At 50.3% G+C, this 21,412-nt stretch overlaps 12 protein-coding genes across 12 annotated transcripts; 6 read left to right on the top strand and 6 right to left on the bottom strand.

The window, feature by feature from the left end:
- Positions 1-1,213: 1,213 nt before the first annotated feature.
- Positions 1,214-2,794, bottom strand: PtrM4_107100 (uncharacterized protein; the record flags this gene model as incomplete). The annotated part of the gene is made up of 5 exons (XM_066107736.1): positions 1,214-1,266; positions 1,326-1,803; positions 1,865-2,499; positions 2,579-2,650; positions 2,713-2,794. 5 exons carry the CDS (start codon positions 2,792-2,794, stop codon positions 1,214-1,216), a joined length of 1,320 nt encoding a protein of 439 aa, XP_065962185.1.
- Positions 2,795-2,824: 30 nt separating this feature from the next.
- On the bottom strand, positions 2,825-3,324 carry PtrM4_107090 (DUF1446 domain containing protein; the record flags this gene model as incomplete). The annotated part of the gene is made up of 2 exons (XM_066107735.1): positions 2,825-3,135; positions 3,186-3,324. 2 exons carry the CDS (start codon positions 3,322-3,324, stop codon positions 2,825-2,827), a joined length of 450 nt encoding a protein of 149 aa, XP_065962184.1.
- A 277-nt stretch (positions 3,325-3,601) lies between these two features.
- On the top strand, positions 3,602-3,826 carry PtrM4_107080 (uncharacterized protein; the record flags this gene model as incomplete). Its single annotated transcript, XM_066107734.1, has 1 exon — positions 3,602-3,826. The coding sequence occupies one exon, from the start codon at positions 3,602-3,604 to the stop codon at positions 3,824-3,826; it is 225 nt and encodes a 74-aa protein (XP_065962183.1).
- Positions 3,827-3,841: 15 nt separating this feature from the next.
- PtrM4_107070 (CaiB, acyl-CoA transferase/carnitine dehydratase) lies at positions 3,842-5,053 on the top strand (the record flags this gene model as incomplete). Its single annotated transcript, XM_066107733.1, has 1 exon — positions 3,842-5,053. The coding sequence occupies one exon, from the start codon at positions 3,842-3,844 to the stop codon at positions 5,051-5,053; it is 1,212 nt and encodes a 403-aa protein (XP_065962182.1).
- A 310-nt stretch (positions 5,054-5,363) lies between these two features.
- Positions 5,364-6,903, bottom strand: PtrM4_107060 (PutA, NAD-dependent aldehyde dehydrogenase; the record flags this gene model as incomplete). The annotated part of the gene is made up of 2 exons (XM_066107732.1): positions 5,364-6,380; positions 6,508-6,903. 2 exons carry the CDS (start codon positions 6,901-6,903, stop codon positions 5,364-5,366), a joined length of 1,413 nt encoding a protein of 470 aa, XP_065962181.1.
- A 375-nt stretch (positions 6,904-7,278) lies between these two features.
- PtrM4_107050 (DltE, Short-chain dehydrogenase) lies at positions 7,279-8,420 on the top strand (the record flags this gene model as incomplete). Its single annotated transcript, XM_001936033.1, has 3 exons — positions 7,279-7,603; positions 7,680-7,845; positions 7,925-8,420. 3 exons carry the CDS (start codon positions 7,279-7,281, stop codon positions 8,418-8,420), a joined length of 987 nt encoding a protein of 328 aa, XP_001936068.1.
- A 534-nt stretch (positions 8,421-8,954) lies between these two features.
- On the bottom strand, positions 8,955-9,931 carry PtrM4_107040 (uncharacterized protein; the record flags this gene model as incomplete). The annotated part of the gene is made up of 2 exons (XM_001936034.2): positions 8,955-9,478; positions 9,571-9,931. The coding sequence occupies 2 exons, from the start codon at positions 9,929-9,931 to the stop codon at positions 8,955-8,957; spliced, it is 885 nt and encodes a 294-aa protein (XP_001936069.2).
- A 45-nt stretch (positions 9,932-9,976) lies between these two features.
- Positions 9,977-10,540, bottom strand: PtrM4_107030 (Pyr-redox-3 multi-domain protein; the record flags this gene model as incomplete). The annotated part of the gene is made up of 1 exon (XM_066107731.1): positions 9,977-10,540. The coding sequence occupies one exon, from the start codon at positions 10,538-10,540 to the stop codon at positions 9,977-9,979; it is 564 nt and encodes a 187-aa protein (XP_065962180.1).
- A 1,662-nt stretch (positions 10,541-12,202) lies between these two features.
- PtrM4_107020 (DUF3425 domain containing protein) lies at positions 12,203-14,012 on the top strand (the record flags this gene model as incomplete). Its single annotated transcript, XM_001936035.2, has 4 exons — positions 12,203-12,506; positions 12,573-12,620; positions 12,829-13,316; positions 13,386-14,012. The coding sequence occupies 4 exons, from the start codon at positions 12,203-12,205 to the stop codon at positions 14,010-14,012; spliced, it is 1,467 nt and encodes a 488-aa protein (XP_001936070.2).
- Positions 14,013-14,260: 248 nt separating this feature from the next.
- PtrM4_107010 (uncharacterized protein) lies at positions 14,261-14,446 on the bottom strand (the record flags this gene model as incomplete). The annotated part of the gene is made up of 1 exon (XM_066107730.1): positions 14,261-14,446. One exon carries the CDS (start codon positions 14,444-14,446, stop codon positions 14,261-14,263), a length of 186 nt encoding a protein of 61 aa, XP_065962179.1.
- Positions 14,447-14,983: 537 nt separating this feature from the next.
- PtrM4_107000 (uncharacterized protein) lies at positions 14,984-19,819 on the top strand (the record flags this gene model as incomplete). The annotated part of the gene is made up of 2 exons (XM_066107729.1): positions 14,984-16,112; positions 16,341-19,819. 2 exons carry the CDS (start codon positions 14,984-14,986, stop codon positions 19,817-19,819), a joined length of 4,608 nt encoding a protein of 1,535 aa, XP_065962178.1.
- Positions 19,820-20,258: 439 nt separating this feature from the next.
- PtrM4_106990 (DDE-3 multi-domain protein) lies at positions 20,259-21,107 on the top strand (the record flags this gene model as incomplete). Its single annotated transcript, XM_066107728.1, has 1 exon — positions 20,259-21,107. The coding sequence occupies one exon, from the start codon at positions 20,259-20,261 to the stop codon at positions 21,105-21,107; it is 849 nt and encodes a 282-aa protein (XP_065962177.1).
- Between the last annotated feature and the right edge of the window lie 305 nt (positions 21,108-21,412).

The raw sequence follows: 21,412 nt of genomic DNA, 5'->3' as shown, positions 1-21,412 counted from the left end.
CTTAATATCTACTATAGCTGCGCTTCTTAGCTAGAAGCTTTACGCGGGCCATAAGGTAAGCGTAGAGATAGACCTAAGTAGTAGAGCCTAGTAAAGTAACGACTATGCGCTTAGAGGCGACCTTAAAGTCCTTTAAAAGGTAGACTATTAGAATCGCCCGCTTTATAAAGACTAGTAGCTACTCTAGGAGTTAGTAGAGGTAGAGGAAGTAAAGATTATAGAACTTATAGTAATATAAGCGACCTTATTTACCTTATAGGTATAGTAAGTCCTATCTTCTAGGCTTAAGCTAGCGTAATTAACCCTATTAAGATAGTAATAGGCATGCAACGGGGGATCTATAGGCTCCTTAGTAGTAGTAACGCCATACTTATTACTTAAGAGGATAGCTTTAGCGGCAGATACGTCCGACTTTAACGACGACAGCTTAAAAGCAGGCTTTTTTAGCAGTTAATAAGGATACTAAGATAAGATAAGTAAAGCTGTACTTATAATAGGAGTAGACGAAAGCAGCGCTATAGACGTCCGCTGCTATCGCTTAGAGGACGGCAGAGACGCGAAGTTAAAATTATTATCGTCGTTAACGATGTAGGCGTTCTTACGCTTCTTAACAAAGTTTAGAGGGCTAGCTATAGTAAAGTTACGTAATAGAAGCAGCGACAACAAAGCGAAGAAGGCGCAGGCGGAGAAACAACAATTACGGTAAGGTATAGGATCGCGTGTTGTGGCGGGGATAGTGATAGAGGGACCGAGAGCTCGAACAAAATATAGAGGGGCAGCGGGGGGGTAATATAATAGGCTAGGCCTAGTTAGATAAGACTTGGCTAGAAGCCTTAGAGACCAGAACATTAGAACCTGCCGATACCGGACGAAGGACCCACCCGACAAATTAGTTACCAGTAAAGATATCCGGAAGCTGGATATTTATCCGAAGAAACTATATAGCCGGATAGCCTTCTATAGATCTTAGGTTAACGAATTCATCTAATTCTTTCTGGCAATTGCCCTCAGGGCCGGCCCTTTTCAGTATTAAGACGAATTCTTAAGGATTAATTAAGGCTCCGTAAGGGATGATATACTCCTAAGGCACGTAATCGTAGCTAGTGTGGACCGACAGTGCTCTGATAGGTCCCCGGTGGCTGGCCTACCTGTGGCTAAACCCTGTGGCTGTGGAACATCGTGACATATAACTCTCTAACAGCGCACTAGTGTATTAGATTCTGCCTCGTTCTAAAAACTCATTTGGCATGTCGACTTCCCTTGCACCTGGGCACATGAATATTAGTCAACGACATTTGCACGTTGGATCAACAAGGCACACTTACGCAAGAATTCGCCAAAACTCTTTGCCAGGTCGTCAAGCTTATACGACGAGCTTACACCCCCTTCCAGCATGCCCTTGACCAGGAAATGCACGCAGTTCAGACCAGGGATCTCGAATCGTTCGAGCGCATAGCGCTCGCAGTAGTCGTCGCCAAGCAATTGCTTCATTCTTTCGATGGAGAGAAAAGCGCGAAGCCATTGGTATTCATCGTCGTCGACTACCCAGAAGCCCACGTTGGCATTCGAGCCTTTGTCACCAGACCTGGCATGAACACGAGCGCCCAACGGTGCGCGAGTCGTATTGCCGGAAGCACTGGGTACGTACTCCTCGCTCGATTCATGGCTGATCTGTCCTGTGAAGGGGCTTGATTGACGCGGAATCGCGACTGCCTTTGTTTGGTCGCCCATTGTAACGCGAAGTTTGATGTCGGCATATGGTAGGCGGAATAGCTCGTAGCTTACAAAAGGCCGAGGCACCAACTACACGGTCAGTTAGGTTGCAATGCATTTGGTGCGGCTGGCAGTACGGCGAGGGACTAACCATGCGAAAGTCCATGCAGGCATGTTGGCCACAGTACCCGCCCAGACCGTACCCGCCAATAGTCCTTGGGAGAGTGGCGAGTACCTCTTGCTTGTCTGCTTGGGCGAACACACGGAACATGCAGGTGGCGAGGGCTTGAGAAGAGGCATTCACACCAGGGGTGCCGTATTGGTCAACCCGGAGAACCCTGTAGTCTGAACGATTCGTGGTCATTTCATCGAGGCAATCCTGCAGCTCCGCAAGTTTATCTTTGACGTCCAAACCGGTCGCGAAAAGGTAGAACTCTGTCTGGTAGCCGCCTTGGCTGCAGATGGCCAGTTTGAGCGTGGGGGGAGGGGGTGAACCAGTAAGTCCAGATACTGAGACTCTGTTCTTGCCATTGGGCACAACCCGAACCTTGCGCAGGTCTGCGACCACATCTGGGTTGAGGTAGAATGGGCCCTGGATCTCATATACGAGCTGGGCGGTGATGGTGTCCTTGCTCACGAGGCCTCGCGCTCCATCCTGCATGGCAATGTCGAAGGTGCCATCAGCGGCAATTTCAGCTACCAGGAATCCTTGGTTCCAATTTTGGGAAGTTGATTTGAAACCAGAGAAGTTGCCACCCGTAGCATAACAGCCACATTCAATGCAGTCTGTATGGGTCACAGTGAGGTTAGATTGCGGTCATGTGGAGATGGGGGCGTAAGATATTCCGACGGAAGGTATAAGTACGGCCTGCTACAAGGGCTCCGGCGAGCTTGTCATATTCGTCTTCTTTCCACCCATGCCACCAGGCCGCTGCGCCTACAACCACATGCGTCAGCCAGAAATGCACGTCGAAACAGCAAAATGGGACATGTACGCACCCATGACGGGACTAGCGTCACAGCATCGTCCAGAAATGACGATATCTGCACCAATCTCAAGGGCGGCAATAATTCCAGACATACCCACATAGCCATTTGCACTTAGGATGGGCTATGTGATGTGTGAGAGGTCGCGGTCTGGGATATCGAGATGAGGAGCATAGCCAGGAGCAGCTATGGTTTGGAGCAAGCCCTTGACATCATCGCCCTCGACATAGGCGACTTTCAACTGGTTGATGCCGTATGATTGAAGCAGTTCCACGCATTTCTGTGCCAGGCCTTTGGGGTTGAGGGCGCCGCCGTCGTGGACAATCTTGATGCCCCTTTTAGCCACTGTGTGTGCAGTGTCATGGTCAAGCTGTCGCAGGAAGCTAGGCTCATAGCCTTTGGTGGGGTCTTGTTTCATCTCTAGAGCTAGCCATGCTGTGCTGCAGAGTCAGTATTGTTGTAGAATGACACTTGAGGTTGTATACCAATATTCACCTTAGCGAGGTAGTCTGCTGTGACAACGTCGACCGGTCCCTCCCTGACGACGCGATAGAGGGCTAGTGGACCGTCGCCTGTTGCACCGCTGACATTGGCGACGAGGACTGGCCGCTTAGCGTGGACCATGATTGAAGCTGAGTATGAGTGAAGCAGTGGGAAGCAGTGTAGATCGTGCAAGCAAGGTTCGTTATTGCGGTGCTTTCATGGTTGTTGCTGTTTTCCAGAGGTTCCGGTGCGCAGCTGAGGTCTTACGTATCAGTGTGTCAGGCTTTTCTGACATACGTATCTCGGCGTCTGGGAGTCGTTGTCGATGACGAAGCGCGTGCACGTGCATAGTAGGACTTGGGATAAGTACGTGCATGGCTATGTAAAGCGAAGCGGCGAAATGATTGCAATAGACACGATGGCATCTCACGATCAGTCTCAACAAGCCCAAGCCGAGCTCTACTCGCTGCGCAAAGAAGCGCAGCGCATCTTTCGCCAAGTGCTCCTTCCCGATGAACGGCTACAGCTCTCGGCCAAAGTAGTTGGGCTGTCGGATAAGACTCGGTTCGATGCTGCTGGCACCATGGACACGCCCTACCTGCCGGTGCCGCTGAAGTTCAGCGAGTCGAGCGCAGCGCTGTGAGCGCTGGTGGCAACCATGGGCAACGCGATTGTGCAGGAGCGGTTCGACGTGTTGCAGGGGGTGAGCATCAACATGGACATGGCGAGCTTGTTCCTGATGTCGTCGGCGCTGGCTACAGTCGACGACAAGCCGCTCAGCGACGCGAAGCTCGCGGGGCGATATCTCAAGTACGACCTAGGCCGCACGTTCGACCCGTACCGGCAGCTGTGCACCAACATGTACCGCACCAGGGATGGGCGCTTCTTCCACCTACACGGCAGCATGAATCCCGACGCGTCGCTGGCCATGGTGGGCATGGCACGTGAGAGCGCATTCACGACGTCTGAGGACATGATGGAGGCGTATGCGCACAAAGTCGCACGCTTCGACGCCGAGTGGTTAGACGTCGAGGCCAACGAGCACTGGCGCCAGGCCGGCGGCGTGTGTGTGCGGGCAGATGAATATGCGGCGAGTGCGCAGGCCAAGGCCATCCGCGACGACGGTCTCTACACGCTGCACACATTTGACACGGACGAGCTGCCCGCGGTGCCCTATCCCAGCGTAGACACAGGCAGACGCCGCCCGCTTGAGGGCCTGCGGTTGCTGGACCTGTCACGTGTCATCGCGACGCCCACGATCGCGAAGCTGGCCGCCCTCTTTGGCGCCACCGTCATCCGCGTCTCTTGCCCAACACAACCAGACATGGGCCCGCTGCTGATTGACGGCAATCTGGGCAAGCTCGACGTCTCGCTGGACCTCAAGACAGCCCACGGCCGCGCGACACTGCGACGCCTGTTGGACGACGCCGACATGATCCTCGACGGCTATCGCCCCGGCGCCCTGGAGCGGCTGGGCTTTGGCGACGCCTATGTCCGCGCTGTGGCTCGTCGCCGTGGTCGGGGCATCGTCGTGGTGCGCGAGAACTGCTACGGATGGCACGGGCCCCTGGCATCACGTGCGGGCTGGCAGCAGATCTCCGACTGCGTCACGGGCGTCGCCTGGGCCATGGGCGACTTCATGGGCTTGTCGGAGCCCGTGGTGCCGCCGCTGCCCAATTCCGACTATCAAAATCGGCCTCGCTGGCATCCTCGCCGCCGTCGACAAGCGCGCGACCCGTGGCGGCAGCTACCGTGTCGACGTCTCGCTGAACCAGTACAATCAACGGCTGCTGCGTCTGGGCCAGCTCTCTCCCGCCCTTCAGCTGAGCCTGCGCCAGCTGCATCCCAACTTTGCGCCGCGCCACTTTGACCACATGGGCACGCTCGTCGGGAAGTACATGCGCTCCGCCCGCGAGACCACTGCCCAGCTGTTCAAGCATGCTTACTTTGATACAATAGAGAGCGACTTCCATGCCCCCGACGGACGGCTGGAGACGCTGACCTTCTTGTCCTCGCCCGCCACCTTTGACGTTACCCGACTGGGCTACGACGTGGGCAGCTGCTTTCCCGGTGCCTATCCACCCGAGTGGCCTAGATAGTTAGCGAATCTAATCAGTTTCAAATCCTCTCTTTGTGTTTTTGTTCGTCGTCTCGCCATAGTCGACATCATATTATCTCTCTCAATGACTGTCAATCCAGTACACAAAAGACCCCAACACCCCGACCAACATCAAGGACCGCCACGGAACTCGCACGCTCCTCGAGGAGCCCAGGATCTGATCCTCCATCGTCTCCCCCTTGCGGAAACCCAATCTATTCGGCACGGCAAGCTTACTCAAGTTCCCCATGTCATAAGGTGGGTATCGAAAGCCCATCACGTAGTCTAGCCATGTAGGCGGCTCGACAACGGTGCGTTGATGCGTGAACCCAAGGAAACCATACTTGCCGTGGTAATAGCCCATACCCGAGTCCCCCACGCCGCCAAAGGGCGCATTGGGCACCCCGGCATGCATCGTCGCGTCATTGAGAGTAACACCTCCAGAAATCGTGCCCGACTGTATGCGTTCCGTCTCAGCATTGTCCGAGCTGAAGATGTAGAGTGCCAGCGGCCGAGGAAGGCTGTTGATGGCTGTAATGGCCTCGCTGACTGCGTCCTTCAGCACTGGGCAGATAGGTCCAAACAATTCATCGCTCATGACAGAGTCTATGAGAGACACGTTGGCTACGATGATGGGGCCCATGCTGTTCTTGCCTTTTGGTCCGAGCCCGCAATGAATCACCTTGCCTTCAGATTTGTTCACCATGTCTTGCAGACGGCCGTAGTTTCGGCGATTGATGATGCGGCACATATGGCCTGTGTCTGCGGACTGGCGCATATAATGCTCGAGTTTGCTTAGAAATTCATCGTGAACACGTGGGTCAACAAAGACATGGTTGACTGCTAGGCAGATTTGACCCGCGTTGAGGAACTTGACGGCCGCGATGCGCTTCGCTGCAAGCTCAATGTTGGCGCTTTTCGTCACGATAGCCGGGCACTGGCCGCCCAGCTCAAGAGTCGTGGGAGTGAGGTGCTTGGCGGCTGCAGCTGTGATGAAGCGAGCGATCTTTGCAGACCCAGTGAAGAAAATATGATTGAACTTGTTCTCCAAGAGCTTGCTAGTCTCCTGAGGTCCGCCCGTCACCACCCGGATAGTGGACTGGTCAAGGTAGGATGAAATTAGCTTAGCCATCTCTGAAGGCTTGATGACTACAGCATCCTGCAGCAACAGCAGCAACAGCAGCCAAAACCGGCTGAATAGTTAGAAGAAAGGGAAAGTTCCAAACGCCGATGATCAGAACGACTCCCAGAGGCTCCATAAGTAAGCGAGCCTTGCCCAGACGCCCAAAAAGCAGGCCTGCATCGTGTATGGGCTTCGTCACCGCCCACTCTTCGATCTTCTCAATGTGTTCGAGTATGTCCGTCTTTAATCCAAGGATATCAGGGCTACGACATTCCATTTCGTGTCGACCTAAATCACTTGTTAGTGCGGCCAGGATCTCGTTCTCGTTCTCGTCTATCATCCACCATTGCTGTTTCAGCTGCCATTTGCGCCACTGGATCGACTTCGTTCTGCCCGAAGCAAATGTTTCATTCAACTCCCGGCAGGTAGTTGAAAAATCGGAAGGTGAGTTCTTGACGCTCGTCTTTCCGAGGACCGTAGAGATGGCTGATGTTGCCATGATCGTGTTTGCGACTGTTCGGCCAAAGAGAAGATGTTGGAGTCGTGGGCTGGGACGCTACAAAGCTTTCGTTCCTTGATACCTGCACTAGAAACCTTGAAACACAAACATGTAGGAACTTGAGCGCGAAAATTAGCTCTCGCATCCTTCGACGAAAGGATCGACTAACCAAAGCATGAAATCTTGTCACCAAAATCTGACTACGGCTAGAGGATCTAAAATTCAAGCTTCTATAGCGCTCCGCACGGGGTCTTTTTGGTCAGGAAGGTTCGCTAGCTTATTGGTGAGCTATTTTCTAACCCTTGAACTCATATATGAACATGTTTTTCGCCTTGCCATTATCGATAGACCGCTCATCACACCAAAAACGCCAACATGGAAAACTTGACCGCAATCATCACTTCCCATCCTGCATTCGAAGCGACCACAAGACATACTGTAGTGGCCCTTAAAACCATGCAGTCACTCTCCAAAGGAAGTTTTGCCTTGGGTAGTATTGTGCTCGGCTGGTATTTAAATCGTTGGGCAAACGACAGGGCTCTCAATAGCAACAATGCACCCGCGGTGTTCGATTGGAATAAAGAAATCGTCGTGGTTACTGGAGGTTCTGGTGGTATTGGAGCTGAGATTGTAAAGTCACTAGCAGCCAGGGGCATTAATGTCATTGTTCTCGACGTGCTCCCGTTGACGTATACTAAAGGTTAGCCATTTCATACACCCGGCCTATTCCAAATCTTTTGTCGACACGCATACTGAAGGATCAACGTATAATATAGGCGCAAAGATGCACTACTACAAATGTGATCTGACAAACTTCGATGAGTTACAGTCTATCGCAGCGCGCATTAGAAAGGATGTTGGCGAGCCCACCATCACCATCGCCAATGCCGGCATCTGCAGGGGCAAACCTATTCTCGCAGCATCCAAGGAGGACATTGACCTGTAAGTTGGCAATCGCGACTGGGATGCCCTAGTCCATATGCCATGCTCTCATGATTGGCCTACTAACACCGGTCTCCAGGACCTTTGGCGTAAACAATCTCGCACTTCTTTGGACAGCAAAAACCTTCATTCCCAGCATGGTGAACAAGAACCACGGCCATTTCTTAATCGTAGCCTCACAAACAGGATACACCTGCTCACCCGGTTTGACAGACTACTCAGCAACAAAGTCCGCCGCGATAGCCATATACGAGGGCCTACACGGCGAAATACGACGCATCCACAAGGCAGACTCGGTGCGCGTATCTTGCGTGTCTCCTGGACCCGTCGACACGAAAATGTTCAATGGCATTAAGCTCGGGCCTGGCATAGCGTCTTTGAATCCTGAGACGCTAGGTAAGAAGATTGCGGATATCGTGTGTGGTGGCAGGGCGAAGAACATTTTCATTCCTGCATGGGCTGGGCTGACGGTTTGGATGCGGGCGATGCCGGATTGGGTGAGGGTGGGTATGCAGGGTTTTAGTACGGGGATTTTCTCGCAGCTAAAGCCGCATAATCCGATGGAGGGCAAGTGAGTGGAACGGGGATTTGATGTAATGTTCAATTCTAGCATGCCAATGCACGCAATTGCTATCCAACGAGCTAGAGGGAAGTCGAGGGTGGAGAGAACACATGCACATGACAGACCCCGCTCCTAAGGGTTTATACGTCTAGCCCAACCCTAGTCTCACACCACCGTGCCAGGAAATATGACATTGTGCACTGACTTGCTCTATACCTGGGGAACTCACACGTAGTATCTTGCTTAGCTAGTTTCGCATGAGGATGCCTTCTTCATGACAGAAGGAAAAGGAATGTGAACTCCAGCTCTGGTTACCTCACCTTCTTATCACATGCACACATTCCAGACCACATTGGGTAAGCGACCACAGTGAGCAGTCTCATCTTCCATTATCTAATCTCTAGAGCCGAGCACCATCTATGATGGTATATGTAAGTGATGTCGATGCTTAGCAGCAGATTTTCACAACGCAGTTTTGTTGCCGAGCACCATCTATTTCGACACTAGGATAGATAGGAAATAAATTTCAGGTCTAGCAGCCTTCCTGTCATCCTAAGGAAGGGCAATGCACCCTCTTCAACGACGGATCAATATATGAGTCATCGTGATTGCGGATATAATACGCCAAATCGCCTCCATTTGCTTCAGCCGTGCTGTGACCATTACCAAGATACTGAAACCGATTGCTGCCGCTCGGGCGAGTGAAGATCCAATCCTCCCAGCGTGGTTCACGCAGCGCTTCGAGATAATGAAGAGTGGATCCAGGCCACAAAGCGAGGATCTTGCCCGACGCTGACCCGGCCTTGTACCACGATCGACACGGTTCAGCCCAGATGGTGTCTTTCATCCATGTAGCCGTCCACTGGTTGAAATCCTCCACTGCGTCGCTGCGCACCTCGAAAGCGCTGATGTTCTCTTTTTGGAATTTCGAAAGTATTTTGATCATGTATTCAACTTCTGCCTCGATGCTGATGAGTACCGGGCCGTTGCCAATAGGACAATTGGGACCTAGAGTGAACATATAGTTTGGGCAATGGTCGACTGCGATGCCTAGATATGCTTGAGGTTCATCTGTGTAGCGTTGTCAATATCTTCACTGATATTATTCGACATGTGGAACAAGACCTCCTCTCAACGAGACCTTCTCCAGCAGCGCTACGCACCTTTCCACATGTCCTGAAGCTTGGCGCCCCTGGCGCCGTCAACTGAAAATCGCGGCTTGAAAGTCGTGTCGAACCCTGTAGCGCAGATGAGCACATCGACAGGGTATTCGCCCTTCCCATCGTCGCAAATGACGCCGGTAGGCGTGATATTGGTGATCTCGCCATACACTGTCTGTACCTTGGGGTCATTGAGCGATTCAAGATAGTTGGTGCCCGGCGTCAATCTGCGACATCCAACTGCCCATTTGGGAATCAGCACCTTCTCCAGCTGTGGGTTACCGAGCTTCTGCTTCATCAAACCATTCATGTACTGTTGGAGGCTCTTCTGCTGCTGCGATCCCTGATGAAAAATTCCAAACATGCTGTTGGACTGGGCTTCTGTCTCCCTGCGCAGAACTAAGTGGACCTACTTGTCCGCGGCGAAATTTTCCTTGTCTTCTTTCGAATATGCCTTGTACTCGCCGCCTAGCGGAGGTGCGACCCAGGTTCCCTCACGAATGAATGTTACAAGTTTCCCAACTCTATCTTTAATCGCAGGGAGGATTTGGATCCCAGACGAGCCGTTACCTATCAAGCCCACCGTCTTCCCGGTAAGCTCAAGACCGAATTTGGGCCATGCAGCTGAGTGGACCAGCGGTCCTTTGAACGAATTGATTCCAGGGATTGGTGGAAAGCGCCAAGAGTTGAGGATGCCGCCAGCGTTGATGAGTATTTGCGCTGTCCGTTCAATGGTGTTGCCTGTAGCAAGATCTTGGACTGTTACATGCCACAAGGCCTCTTGTTCATCCCATCGCGCCCCAATGACTTGGTGACGGAATTTGATAAATTTTTCTAACCCATACTTGTCACTGAAGCTCTTGAAGTAGTCATAAATTTCCTCCGAAGTGGCATAGTTTGCGCTCCAGTCTGTCTTCGGTTCAAAACTCCATGTGTAATTGTGGCTTGGGACGTCGCACGCGCACCTGTTCATTGTAATCAGCGCAAGCTCCCCTAACACTACATGAAGAAGAGAAATGAACATACTCTGGGTACCTATTCTCATACCATGTGCCAGAAACGGCCGGGTTTTTTTCAAATACATCCAACGTGAAATTGCCGAAGTGTCGCTGTATTTTGTACGCCAACAAAAGGCCAGATGCACCTCCTCCAATGACTATTACAGACAGTGTGCGCTTCGGTGCAAAGATTGAGCCCAACTCTGTATGGCCCTCAAAACCGCAGCGGTTTCACGATCCAGTGCTGCTAACAATCCCATGATATCGACTATACGCTATGGTCTTGATGTCTTACTGTGAAGTTGTGTGTAGAGACTTATTCGGTTGTAAAGAAGGCTTCCATGATAACGTCCCCAAGATAAATCTGTGGGAATTACACGCTTCACAAGGATACCTCATCGACACAACTCCTCGAATCGTCAAGTGTTAGCATAGCTAGCGGTCGCCATCTTACCCCACTCTGGCGCCAGTCAGACTTTTCTGACACACCTTTACCTTTTTCCTGCGCAGCGCAATTGAATTTGCGCATGGGAAAAAATATAATACCATTGGCATAGAGGTAATTGATGTTCTGCCATTATGCCTACTACAGCGGGAGTAACCTTTTACATGCGATTGTAACATACCTAGGTATCATTATAGTAGTAAACTTTTCGGTAACAATCCTCACAAGAAATACTAGCACTAATTTCTGCACCATATTCATCATTGCAAACATGCATCAACGGCCAACTCTTTCGATCCTTGGTTATTTGTCCGTCAGTGTCGCTGTTCTAAAAACAGGTAAGCCCACATCTGCCAAACTCTGCTATGAATTGCGAACACCTGATGATGATGAATACCTAGAAGGTGATACAGGACTATTAAGCGCACATGTTCGCTGCCCACAATCTTCCTGGAGAAGCATCGTTGCTCATGAGTCGAAGATTGTCATTGGTAGCGACTCTGCTGGTGATAATCTTGCTTTGACACTTCTTTGATATATTATACGCCGCTATCCTAACAAGAGTGTTCTAGCTCTTGCCTATGCTGGCTGCAGATTCGGGGCTATGGTAGTCGTCTCTCCTTGGGTGACTTTTGATCAAAGCTCTCGTGCCTTCAGCAAAAACGCGAAAAGAGACGTATTGACTCCTAGCTTGTTGAAAACATGATCTGATGCCTTTCTCGGACGTTCGATAGGGGACAGCTATACTACACCTTTCAATGCACTGCCAGAGTGGTGGCACGGGCTGCTAGTACATAGGGCTCTTGCCCTGACTGGCGCGATGCAAGTAGCGTAGCTACATACTTGCGTCTTAGTCACCTTCACGTAAGTCTAAGCTTGCTGAGATAATCTCACAACCGGAACGGAAACTGCGAATAGCCGGGCGGAACCAAGGCAAAGAGCACCCCGCACGTTTGGCACTTGGCACTGCAGGTGGAAGGGCCGTCTCTACGCCCACCTTGTTTCACAGCCATGGTCGTCTCGTATTCGCTGCATAACTGCAAGGCTCGAAAATAGAGTATGTAGCGCTATCGCCTAAGTTGCACCCCGCACGGAAGTCGGGCTGTGCTAGTTATCTCGCTTTTGGTCTGCTACTACATCGCGTCAATGTAGCCATCAACATTCAAGCGGCATACCTACACTCAACTCAGTAATGCCCAAAAAGAGATCTAGTAGCGCAGCCAACATCACCAATGAGGATGAGAAGAGCCAACGCAAACGCGTCCAGAACCGCATTTCGCAACGGTGCTCCCGCGAGAAGAAGCTGACCCAGAATCGCAATATAGCCAACTTTATAGAGCTGGTCAAAAAAGCCCAAACAGGCAGTCATGAGAACAATAAGGTTCTTGTAAATGCTTATGCAGAATTAATGCAAGAGAATGACCAATTGAACGAGGCGCTCCTTCGTATGCGCAAGAAGCTTCTGAGCATTAGCAACAGTTCAGAGGCGGCAGCGAGTATGTGGTTTTTTCCGTCGCATGCGAACAAATGGCGAGGCCAGTTTGTAACTGATGTTACTCAAGATGACCCTATCTTCGAAAAACTCCTAGAGCCTAAAGGCAACCAGCGCCGTCAGTCCATCAACCATTCCGACCAGCCGCGGCATGGGCGAACGTCGACAACGACTGTGCTGCTGCAGGATGCAAAAAAAGCTCCAATCGATTTATCCATCCTCATTGACGGGCCAAGATCTTGATCTGGATACATACCCCTCATGCAGCCCTACCTTGGTACCCGTCATTGACCTCAGCGGCTCCATTGAAACTGACCCTTTACCAGATGATTTGGGTTTATCAAACTACGCCGGCCATGATTCGTTACTAGAGGGCGATGATATAGAGAGGGAGAACAGGGTAGGAGATCCTTTCGGCGCATTCTCGCGGGAGATCGATTACGATTTCCTGGATCACTTCGTGATGCCTACCCCTTGTGATTTTCCGGATGGTCCAGCTCGAAATGTGTCATTTTTCAGGACTCTCAGTCCGAGCCCACCAACCTTCGCAGCTCCTAATTCACTCATTGGTTCTTTTGGGAGACTATCGTACGTACGAATGATGGATGCACTCGAGAAGGCCTGCATGATCTATTTGTGCGAAGAGTTAGATGTCCAACACGATTCTACCAAGCTACATGAACCAGCGACATTGTTAGACCTGAAGCTTAGGTGCATGAACATTGCGAGCAGCAAGATGGTACATGATCTAGCTGCTGTGGCCGTAGGTGTTGCGGTGAGGTACAGCGGAGTCGGCGATTATCTTCAGGGAGTAGTAAGTAGATTTATTGTCTTACCGATACTCGCCTGAGTTGATTTTACTAATTGACAATTGTTATATTAGGGTGCTATTTCTACACTAGAAGCCATTATACAGTGGCGCCTGGCACCCACTGAAGACAATATCGCACAGATACCGGAGCCGTTTCGACCAACTCCACTACAACGGAATCCTACTCACTCCGCCGTCATTGACATGCTGAACTGGCCTCATTTACGGGATCGTTTTATTATGCTCGCGAAAAAAGACCGAACTCTCAACATCGACCAAGCTGTTCGTGATATTTTGTTTCACACTGTCTTCGAAGTTCCCCATCTCAACCTGTCCTTTAGCACTCTGGATGCTTACTATAACACCATAGGCCATAAGCAGGGCTTCCCGCCTCTTTCACAACACGAGATCCGGCGAAAATTCGAAGGAGAGTCCCCTATAATTTCCCAGATGGGTTGCAACTATACAGCGCAATATTGGTTCGAAATTGTGCGCGAAATGTCTAAAAGAATGCATGGCTCGAATATGCAAAATACGCCAAAACCACAGCCTGCTGAGAATCATTTCGCACATAGATTGGGAGTCACGCGACTCTCTGGATGGAAGTTGAGTCGGAAGTGGTGGGAAGACCATTCATATCTCGTTACACAACAGGGTCAGTATGATGCCGATCCAAAACCGACCAGTGACCTTGACTAATTGCGTACAGAACTCAGCACAAAGTATCCTACAGCTGCAGCGAGTGACGTATAGTCACTATGCAATCTTTGCCTTGTAAATTGGTACTCAATGAAAGTCGCTAAATTAGAAACGTTTCCTGGTCGTCCATTATTGTCTGTATTGAATTATGCTGTGAGCGAGAGTGCGATCGAAAGACTGTGAGTTATAGGCTAAGGTTCATTCTGCTGGTAAATCAAGGACCCTTCTGTAGGATAAACAAACGGCGACTAATGTTTGGCCTGCTTCCTAATGGGTATCACTGTGCGACCATTTGAATGCGCTTTGAACTGAGCATTCCCACTTTCGTCCGCAACAACGGTAGCACCGTATGCCATAATGACATATGTCTGTCCTGGCTGAAGGTCTTTGAGTCCGACGTTAAAGTCGCCAGGCTCACCTGAAGGATATAGCATGAGATTCAAGTCTTTTATAATGGTGCTCCTAGCTCTCGCTACCAACACTCCGGGGTACGAAATGCTGTATAGGATAGGACCCTTCTTTTTGTTCTTTGAGGGGCCCTAAAATGACACTTGATTACAAAGATCTTCTCTCACGGGTATCTTTACATAACTGACCTTAGTGATAATCTTTCGCCAATATCCATTCTGTAGTAGCTACGCTTTAATAGTAGACGTGTTTATAAAGAATAATGTCTCTTTCTCACTAACTTGAACTACACCCTTCTTGATTACGATAGAGTAGAAGCTGTTTTTAAGTTTCTTAATAGCCTTCTGTCAAATTGTCAGATAGCAGGCGTGTCGAGCCGAAAGTGCCGACACCGCTAGCTAATAACGGGTTAGCGTCTTAGCAGAACAAAACTCTCAGCGCGCACCTTAGAACAGAGACAAGAACAAATAAATCATAAACATCCATCACTTTTGTGCAATATCTTATCTAATCTGACAATTAAGAGTCTCACTGCCTCTATAAAGAGCAACGAACACGCAATAATGACGATAAACCAGAACCAGAGGGACGCGACAGTTATCCTAACCGACTCGAGCAAATGGATCCCCTGGTACCGCCAAATCAAGATGCAATGCGAAGCCCTAGAGATCTGGGACATTGTAGATCCAGCGGGCAACACACAGCCTCGTACAAAGCCGACCGAACCTCTCCCTCCACTCGTATCCGACTATGAACCAGCCGCTGCTCTGAGAAATACATCATCAGCTCCATCCTCCTCTACACGAACCGCGAGAGCCAATGCCCGAGCGCCTACACAAGATACAGTTGACATAGTCAACCCTGCTGTTCAAACTCCAGCCATACCAGCTCGATACTCAGAACTCTCAGCGGAGGGGAAGGAGGCATACGATGGGGACTCAAGGGAATTCAAGATGGTTTTTGAATCATACAAAATACGCGAACGAAACTATCGAGACGAACGCACAAACATTGCGGCAATGATCAGACACCTGAATGCAACAGTTAGCCCACACCTCCAAGTGAGCTGCTTTGAGGAACATGGAACTCTCCGCACCTGGATCACAAACCTCCAGGTAGCAGTTGGAGTAGACCTCGACGATGAGATCAGAAGGGTACGAGAGAGGTACCACGATTCCTTGAGACCTATGAGAAGCCCGCAAAATTGGGAATCATGGCTCAGCGAATACGACCAAGCTGCAACTCGCGCCGAAGCCCTAAAGATAGGGGACGTGATACAAAGCAAGCTGGTTGTGGACGACTTCCTAAAAGCAGTCTCTAAGATTGCCCCAGCATGGATGGCAACATTCACTGGAGCGGGAAGCGACCGGAACAATATAGAAAGAAGGCAGATGATGAAACTCTTCCGCGAACATATGAGCCTAGCTCACCCAACACGAGGCAAATCAAGAAGTGCCTTTATGACGGGTGAAGCAGCCTACGCGGCGAGCGGTGAATCCGACTCGAACACACAGGGGGACGCCTCAAGTGTGCAAATTAGAGCGCCATCTACCAACCCTAGCCAGGGAAACCAAAGGCAAACAAACAAACGCAAAATGAATGCACCTGGCAACAAGTCCAAGCAATTCCAGAAAAGGAATACAGCAGAAGCTGGCGATATATGTCCTGCTTGTGAACAACGCCATGACATCAGTAGCTGCTACTATGTCAACCCAACTTTGGAGACCCCAGATTGGTTCAAACCGAACAAACACATCACAAAGCTGGTACAGTACAAACTTCAGCATGATGCAGACTTACAAAGAATAATACAGGAAACAAACCTGGAAACGAAGCGACCACGCCTAACTACGGCATCACGATCGATTACACCCTACATCAAGACATCACAAACACCGGACTCAGTCACTGATTGACTAGATGGACGCGAGATCTCGAGGCTGGACGAGGGCATGATGAAAGCGGCATTCAATGCGAGCAATCAAGGATACCCATTAAAGGATGCATTCATCCTGGATTCTGGCTCGACGACGCACATCTGCAACAACCTCTCAAGGCTCGAAGACGTACGCCCGCCTGCGATGGGAGATTACATTTGGGCTGGCAACTCAAGGGTTTGGATACAAGGATACGGAGCAGTCAAGGTGACGGCAGAGGGGGCTCAGGGCAAACAAATTCTACACCTAAGCAATGTTGCCTGGTGCCCAGACTTCCTCTGCAGCCTCGTATCATTCAGGCTGCTCCGAAGACAAGGTATATGGTGGGACAATCGAGGAGACCCGACAAGCCTACGGCGATGGGATGGTTCAACCATTGCCACCTTATCGGAACACTATGGGCAATGGGTTATCGAGCCACCTACTACATCAACTTCAGCCTTTCATGTGCGTATGAATCGAGCCAAACGATCACCACAAAAGGCTACTGCCATACTATGGCACAAACGACTCGGACATCCCGGGCCATCCGCGATCGAGCACCTCGTGCAGCAATCTGAGGGGGTGAGGATCAAGGGCATCACCACCGTGGAGTGTGACGCCTGCGGCAGGTCAAAATCGAAACGACAAATACGCAGGACGCCTAGACTGAACGACGAAGGGCCAGGTGAAAGGGTAGCCATCGACTTCCATGAGTATGAGGACGGCAGTTTCACCAAGGAGAAGAGCCAAATGCTGATCACTTGCCGACGGTCCCGATACACATGGGACTTCTACTTCAAGGACAACAGACCGGCTCGCTCAATCATTCGCCTCCTAGGCCTCTTCGTCCAGTTCATGAAGAAACAATTCAACATCACAGTCAAAGTCATCGAGACTGACAACGAGATCGTTACCGTCAAACAAGAGGTCGAAAAATGGTGCACGTCCCTATCAATCAAACTCGAGCCCTCCGCTCTAGATACTCAAGCTCAAAACGGAGGAGCTGAGCGCTCAGGGGGTGTTATAAAAGAAAAGGCACGCGCAATTCGACTGGATGCAAACCTTCCATGGGAACTCTGGCCAGAAACTACCAGAGCGGCGGTATACCTATACAATCGAACGCCAAATTACCCAAACAATTGGAAGACACCATACGAAATATTCTATACACACGCAGCTGCCATGAACGGCATAGTCACCGGACCTCGAAAACCAAATCAAGCTCACCTAAAAGCATATGGGTGTAAGGCTTTCGCAATGACAGACGACACCCACAGAGGAAAGTCCAGGCTACAGAGACTAGATCCGAAGGCCTGGATTGGATACCTAGTGGGATACCAGTCGACGAACATTTACCGCATATGGATCCCATCTATGGCAAAGGTAATCAGCACTCGCGACGTAGTGTTTGACGAAGAAACAATCTTCAATGGCAAGACTGAGGACCTGATGGACAATCTCATGCACAACACCCTAGAGGAAATCGCAACGTGGGTGAGAACAGTCGAACTCCCAGGTACTCAGAGCCAACAAGCAGAAACCGAGACGTTCTACGAGGACGATACGACGCAGGAAGAGAGCCCGCGCACTCAGAAAACCAGATACCACCAAGGAAGGAAGGTGGTAGAGGCATATCTAACCCCGCCACCAACTCCTCCACCTGTGGCCTTGCTAGTTCAAGGAGAGGTGAACAACGAGGATATGACGAACATGTCCAACCAATCAACATCAATGACCAGTCCATGGGCAGCCGCATTCATGGCCGGCACCGAATCAGGACACATTGGTCAACACGAAGGAAAGTCAATCGACAAGGCTCAGGTGAAGAGACTACTATCCAAGGGAATCAAGCCCCATCGTAACCAGCTACCGCCACTCCCAACAGCATACTCAAAGCTGGAAGACCATCCACTATACGAAATGTTCAAGGAAGCAGAAAAGACACACCTTCGGAGTCACCAACAAATGAAGTCATGGACTGAGGTCCAAGCATCACCAGTCAAACGAGCAGGGCACCAGATCCTAGACTGTATGTGGGTATACACCTACAAACTCGACAAGCATCACCGCCTCATCAAATGCAAGGCAAGATTGGTAGTAAGGGGAGACCAACAACGCAACATCACCTCCCAAGACACATACGCAGCAACATTGGCAGGACGCTCATTCAGAATGCTTATGGCAATCGCCGCCAAATACGATCTTGAGCTGAAACAATACGACGTCACTAATGCTTTTGTGCATGCTGCAATCGACAGAGAAATATACATGAGGATGCCAAAAGGATATCAGAAGCCTGGCACTCTACTCAAAGTGCAAAAGGCACTCTACGGGCTCCGGATCTCACCATTACTGTGGCAGAAAGAATTCACCGCAACTCTTGCTTCGATAGGGTTTCAACAAATACCACAGGAGCCATGCTGCATGATCAAAGACGGAGTTATCATCTTCTTCTATGTGGACGACATCATCGTTGCGTACCGTTCAAAGCAAGAATCAGAGGCCATGAAGGCCATCAACTGGATCCAAGAAAAATACGCTTGTACGGGAGGAGACAACTTACAGTGGTTTCTCGGTGTAGAGGTTATGCGCAATCGCAAGCAGAAGACCATACAGCTATCTCAAGCTGCATACGTCGACAAAATCAGTCAACTCATCAACCACCAAAATGTAAGGCATGATACGCCAATGTCAGGCATCGAACTCCGACCACGAGAAGGACTCGCAGCACCAGCTGAAGTCAACAAGTACCAACGCAAGATTGGATCGCTTCTATTCGCTGCAGTCACAACAAGACCCGACATAGCCTTTGCAACATCACGACTTGCTCGCTTCCTAATCAATCCAAGTACAGAACACCAAGACGCTGCAGACCGTGTGCTCCTGTATCTCAAGAAAACAGAATCCCTAGCCCTCGAACTCGGTAGAGGCGATGGCCTCGAGGTAGCAAGTGACGCGTCGTTTGCAGACAACACACTGGACAGGAAAAGCTCGCAGGGATACGCAATCAAGCTGTTCGGAGGACTCATCGCCTGGAGAGCAAGCAAGCAAGATACTGTGACAACATCAACAACAGAAGCAGAGCTGCTTGCCCTATCACAAGTTGCTAAGGAGGCAATCTTAACGTCGCGGTTGTTAAAAGAGCTTCAGGTAAAGCTAAGCAATCCAATTATCACAATCAAGTGCGACAATACTCAGACGATCCGTCTAGTAAATGAAGACGTTGCCAAATTGCAAACAAAGCTTCGGCACGTTGACATACACAATCACTGGCTACGACAGGAGGTTACCCGAAAGGTGATCAAGGTAGAGTATGTGCCGTCTGACAACATGATCGCAGACGGGTTCACAAAGCCACTGCCAGCCAATAAATGGGCCAGGTTCCTTGATCAACTGGGACTCGTCGAGCGCGAAGAAGCCCCGCTCAGAGAGATTGAGCTCAAGGAGGTGCAAGAGCAACTGGAAGGCCTCATTATGTAGGATCGATCAACCAGTTTATGCAGCTTGCAATATGCCTTCCAAGCTGAGGGGGTGTGTCAGATAGCAGGCGTGTCGAGCCGAAAGTGCCGACACCGCTAGCTAATAACGGGTTAGCGTCTTAGCAGAACAAAACTCTCAGCGCGCACCTTAGAACAGAGACAAGAACAAATAAATCATAAACATCCATCACTTTTGTGCAATATCTTATCTAATCTGACACAAATCTTCTTATTATGGGTGTTTCTCGAAATACCTTGAGCCACCTGGATCTGGTTGGCTTGGTGGCCAAGAACATCAACTCCTATAGTAATTTGTTAGTAAATCGATGCAGCCACGCTTTCTAACACCCACAACGTATTTGAAGTTCATTGTTTGCTGCGATCGCCTCTACTGACTCGCGTTTTTGGTGTTGCAATTTTCTCGAGCCCATCTCATCGCGATGCCAGGCACCGGCCACCGCTTGCAGCCCGCTGTTCTCCAGGCTATCCTCGACCGAATTGCTGCCTGCGAAAGTGATCGAGCCATCTCTAGAGCTACAGGTGCGAGCCGTAACACAGTAGCAAAGCTGAGGTTGAGCTTAGAGTTTTGGGGCGTGCCTTATCCGCCGCGCTGCGTTCGACTTGGGCGGCCATCTATACTCCGGCAAGCTCAGCGCGAAGGCCTTCAGGCATACCTCAATGGCTCACCGGGCGCATACATGGATGAGATGAGGGACTTCTTGTACGACGAGTACGACGTTAGGATAAGCCTTGCGAGCGTTTACCGAGAGCTAGAGAAGATGAGATGGTCTCGCAAGCTTGCAACAAAGCGGGCAAAGGAGCAGAGTGAGCCACTCCGCCGCCTCTATCTTGCCAGGATGGCGCAACACTATAAGGCGGAGCAGATCGTTGCGTTGGACGAGAGCGCCTGCAATGAGCGTACGGGCGACCGCAAGTATGGCTGGTCTCCAATCGGGGAGCCGGTGGAGCTATCACACAGCTTCAGGCGATCAGAACGGTGGTCGCTGCTGCCAGCCATGACGATAGATGGCTACATAAGCTATAAGATCTTTCAAGGCGCGATTACATCTGAGATCCTAGAAGACTTCTTAGAGTTTCAAGTGCTGCCGTTCTGCAATCCTCACCCAGGGCCAGCCTCAGTAATCGTGCTTGATAACGCCTCCATCCATCGATCAGAGCGTGTACGGGTGCTTTGCCAAAGTGCTGGAGTACTCCTTGAGTATCTGCCGCCATACTCACCAGATTTCAACCCATCGAGAAGAGCTTTAAGCAGCTCAAGCGGTGGATGAAAAGGAATTCAGCGCAAGCGGAGAACTTCATTGACTTTGGGGTCTTTCTTGAGTATGCAGCGCAGCTGGTGTGCTGTAATATTAACTGCAGAAGCTGGTTCCATAGGTGTGGCTATCCCTATTAATTGTGCTTTTAAATGGATGCCACAGTACGTTTCTATAGGTAGATGATACCATACAAATGCGAACGATTACACCTTAATGCGCAACCCACAAAAGCGATTTAATAATTCTAAAAAAATAAGAGCTATTTCTATACATATAGAACTATCTTAGGAAGTTAACCTGTTATAATCGCATAACGT

This window comes from Pyrenophora tritici-repentis, chromosome 5, assembly GCF_003171515.1.
Source record: "Pyrenophora tritici-repentis strain M4 chromosome 5, whole genome shotgun sequence".
Lineage (NCBI taxonomy): Eukaryota > Fungi > Ascomycota > Dothideomycetes > Pleosporales > Pleosporaceae > Pyrenophora > Pyrenophora tritici-repentis.
This window is presented reverse-complemented; position numbering and strand designations above follow the sequence as displayed.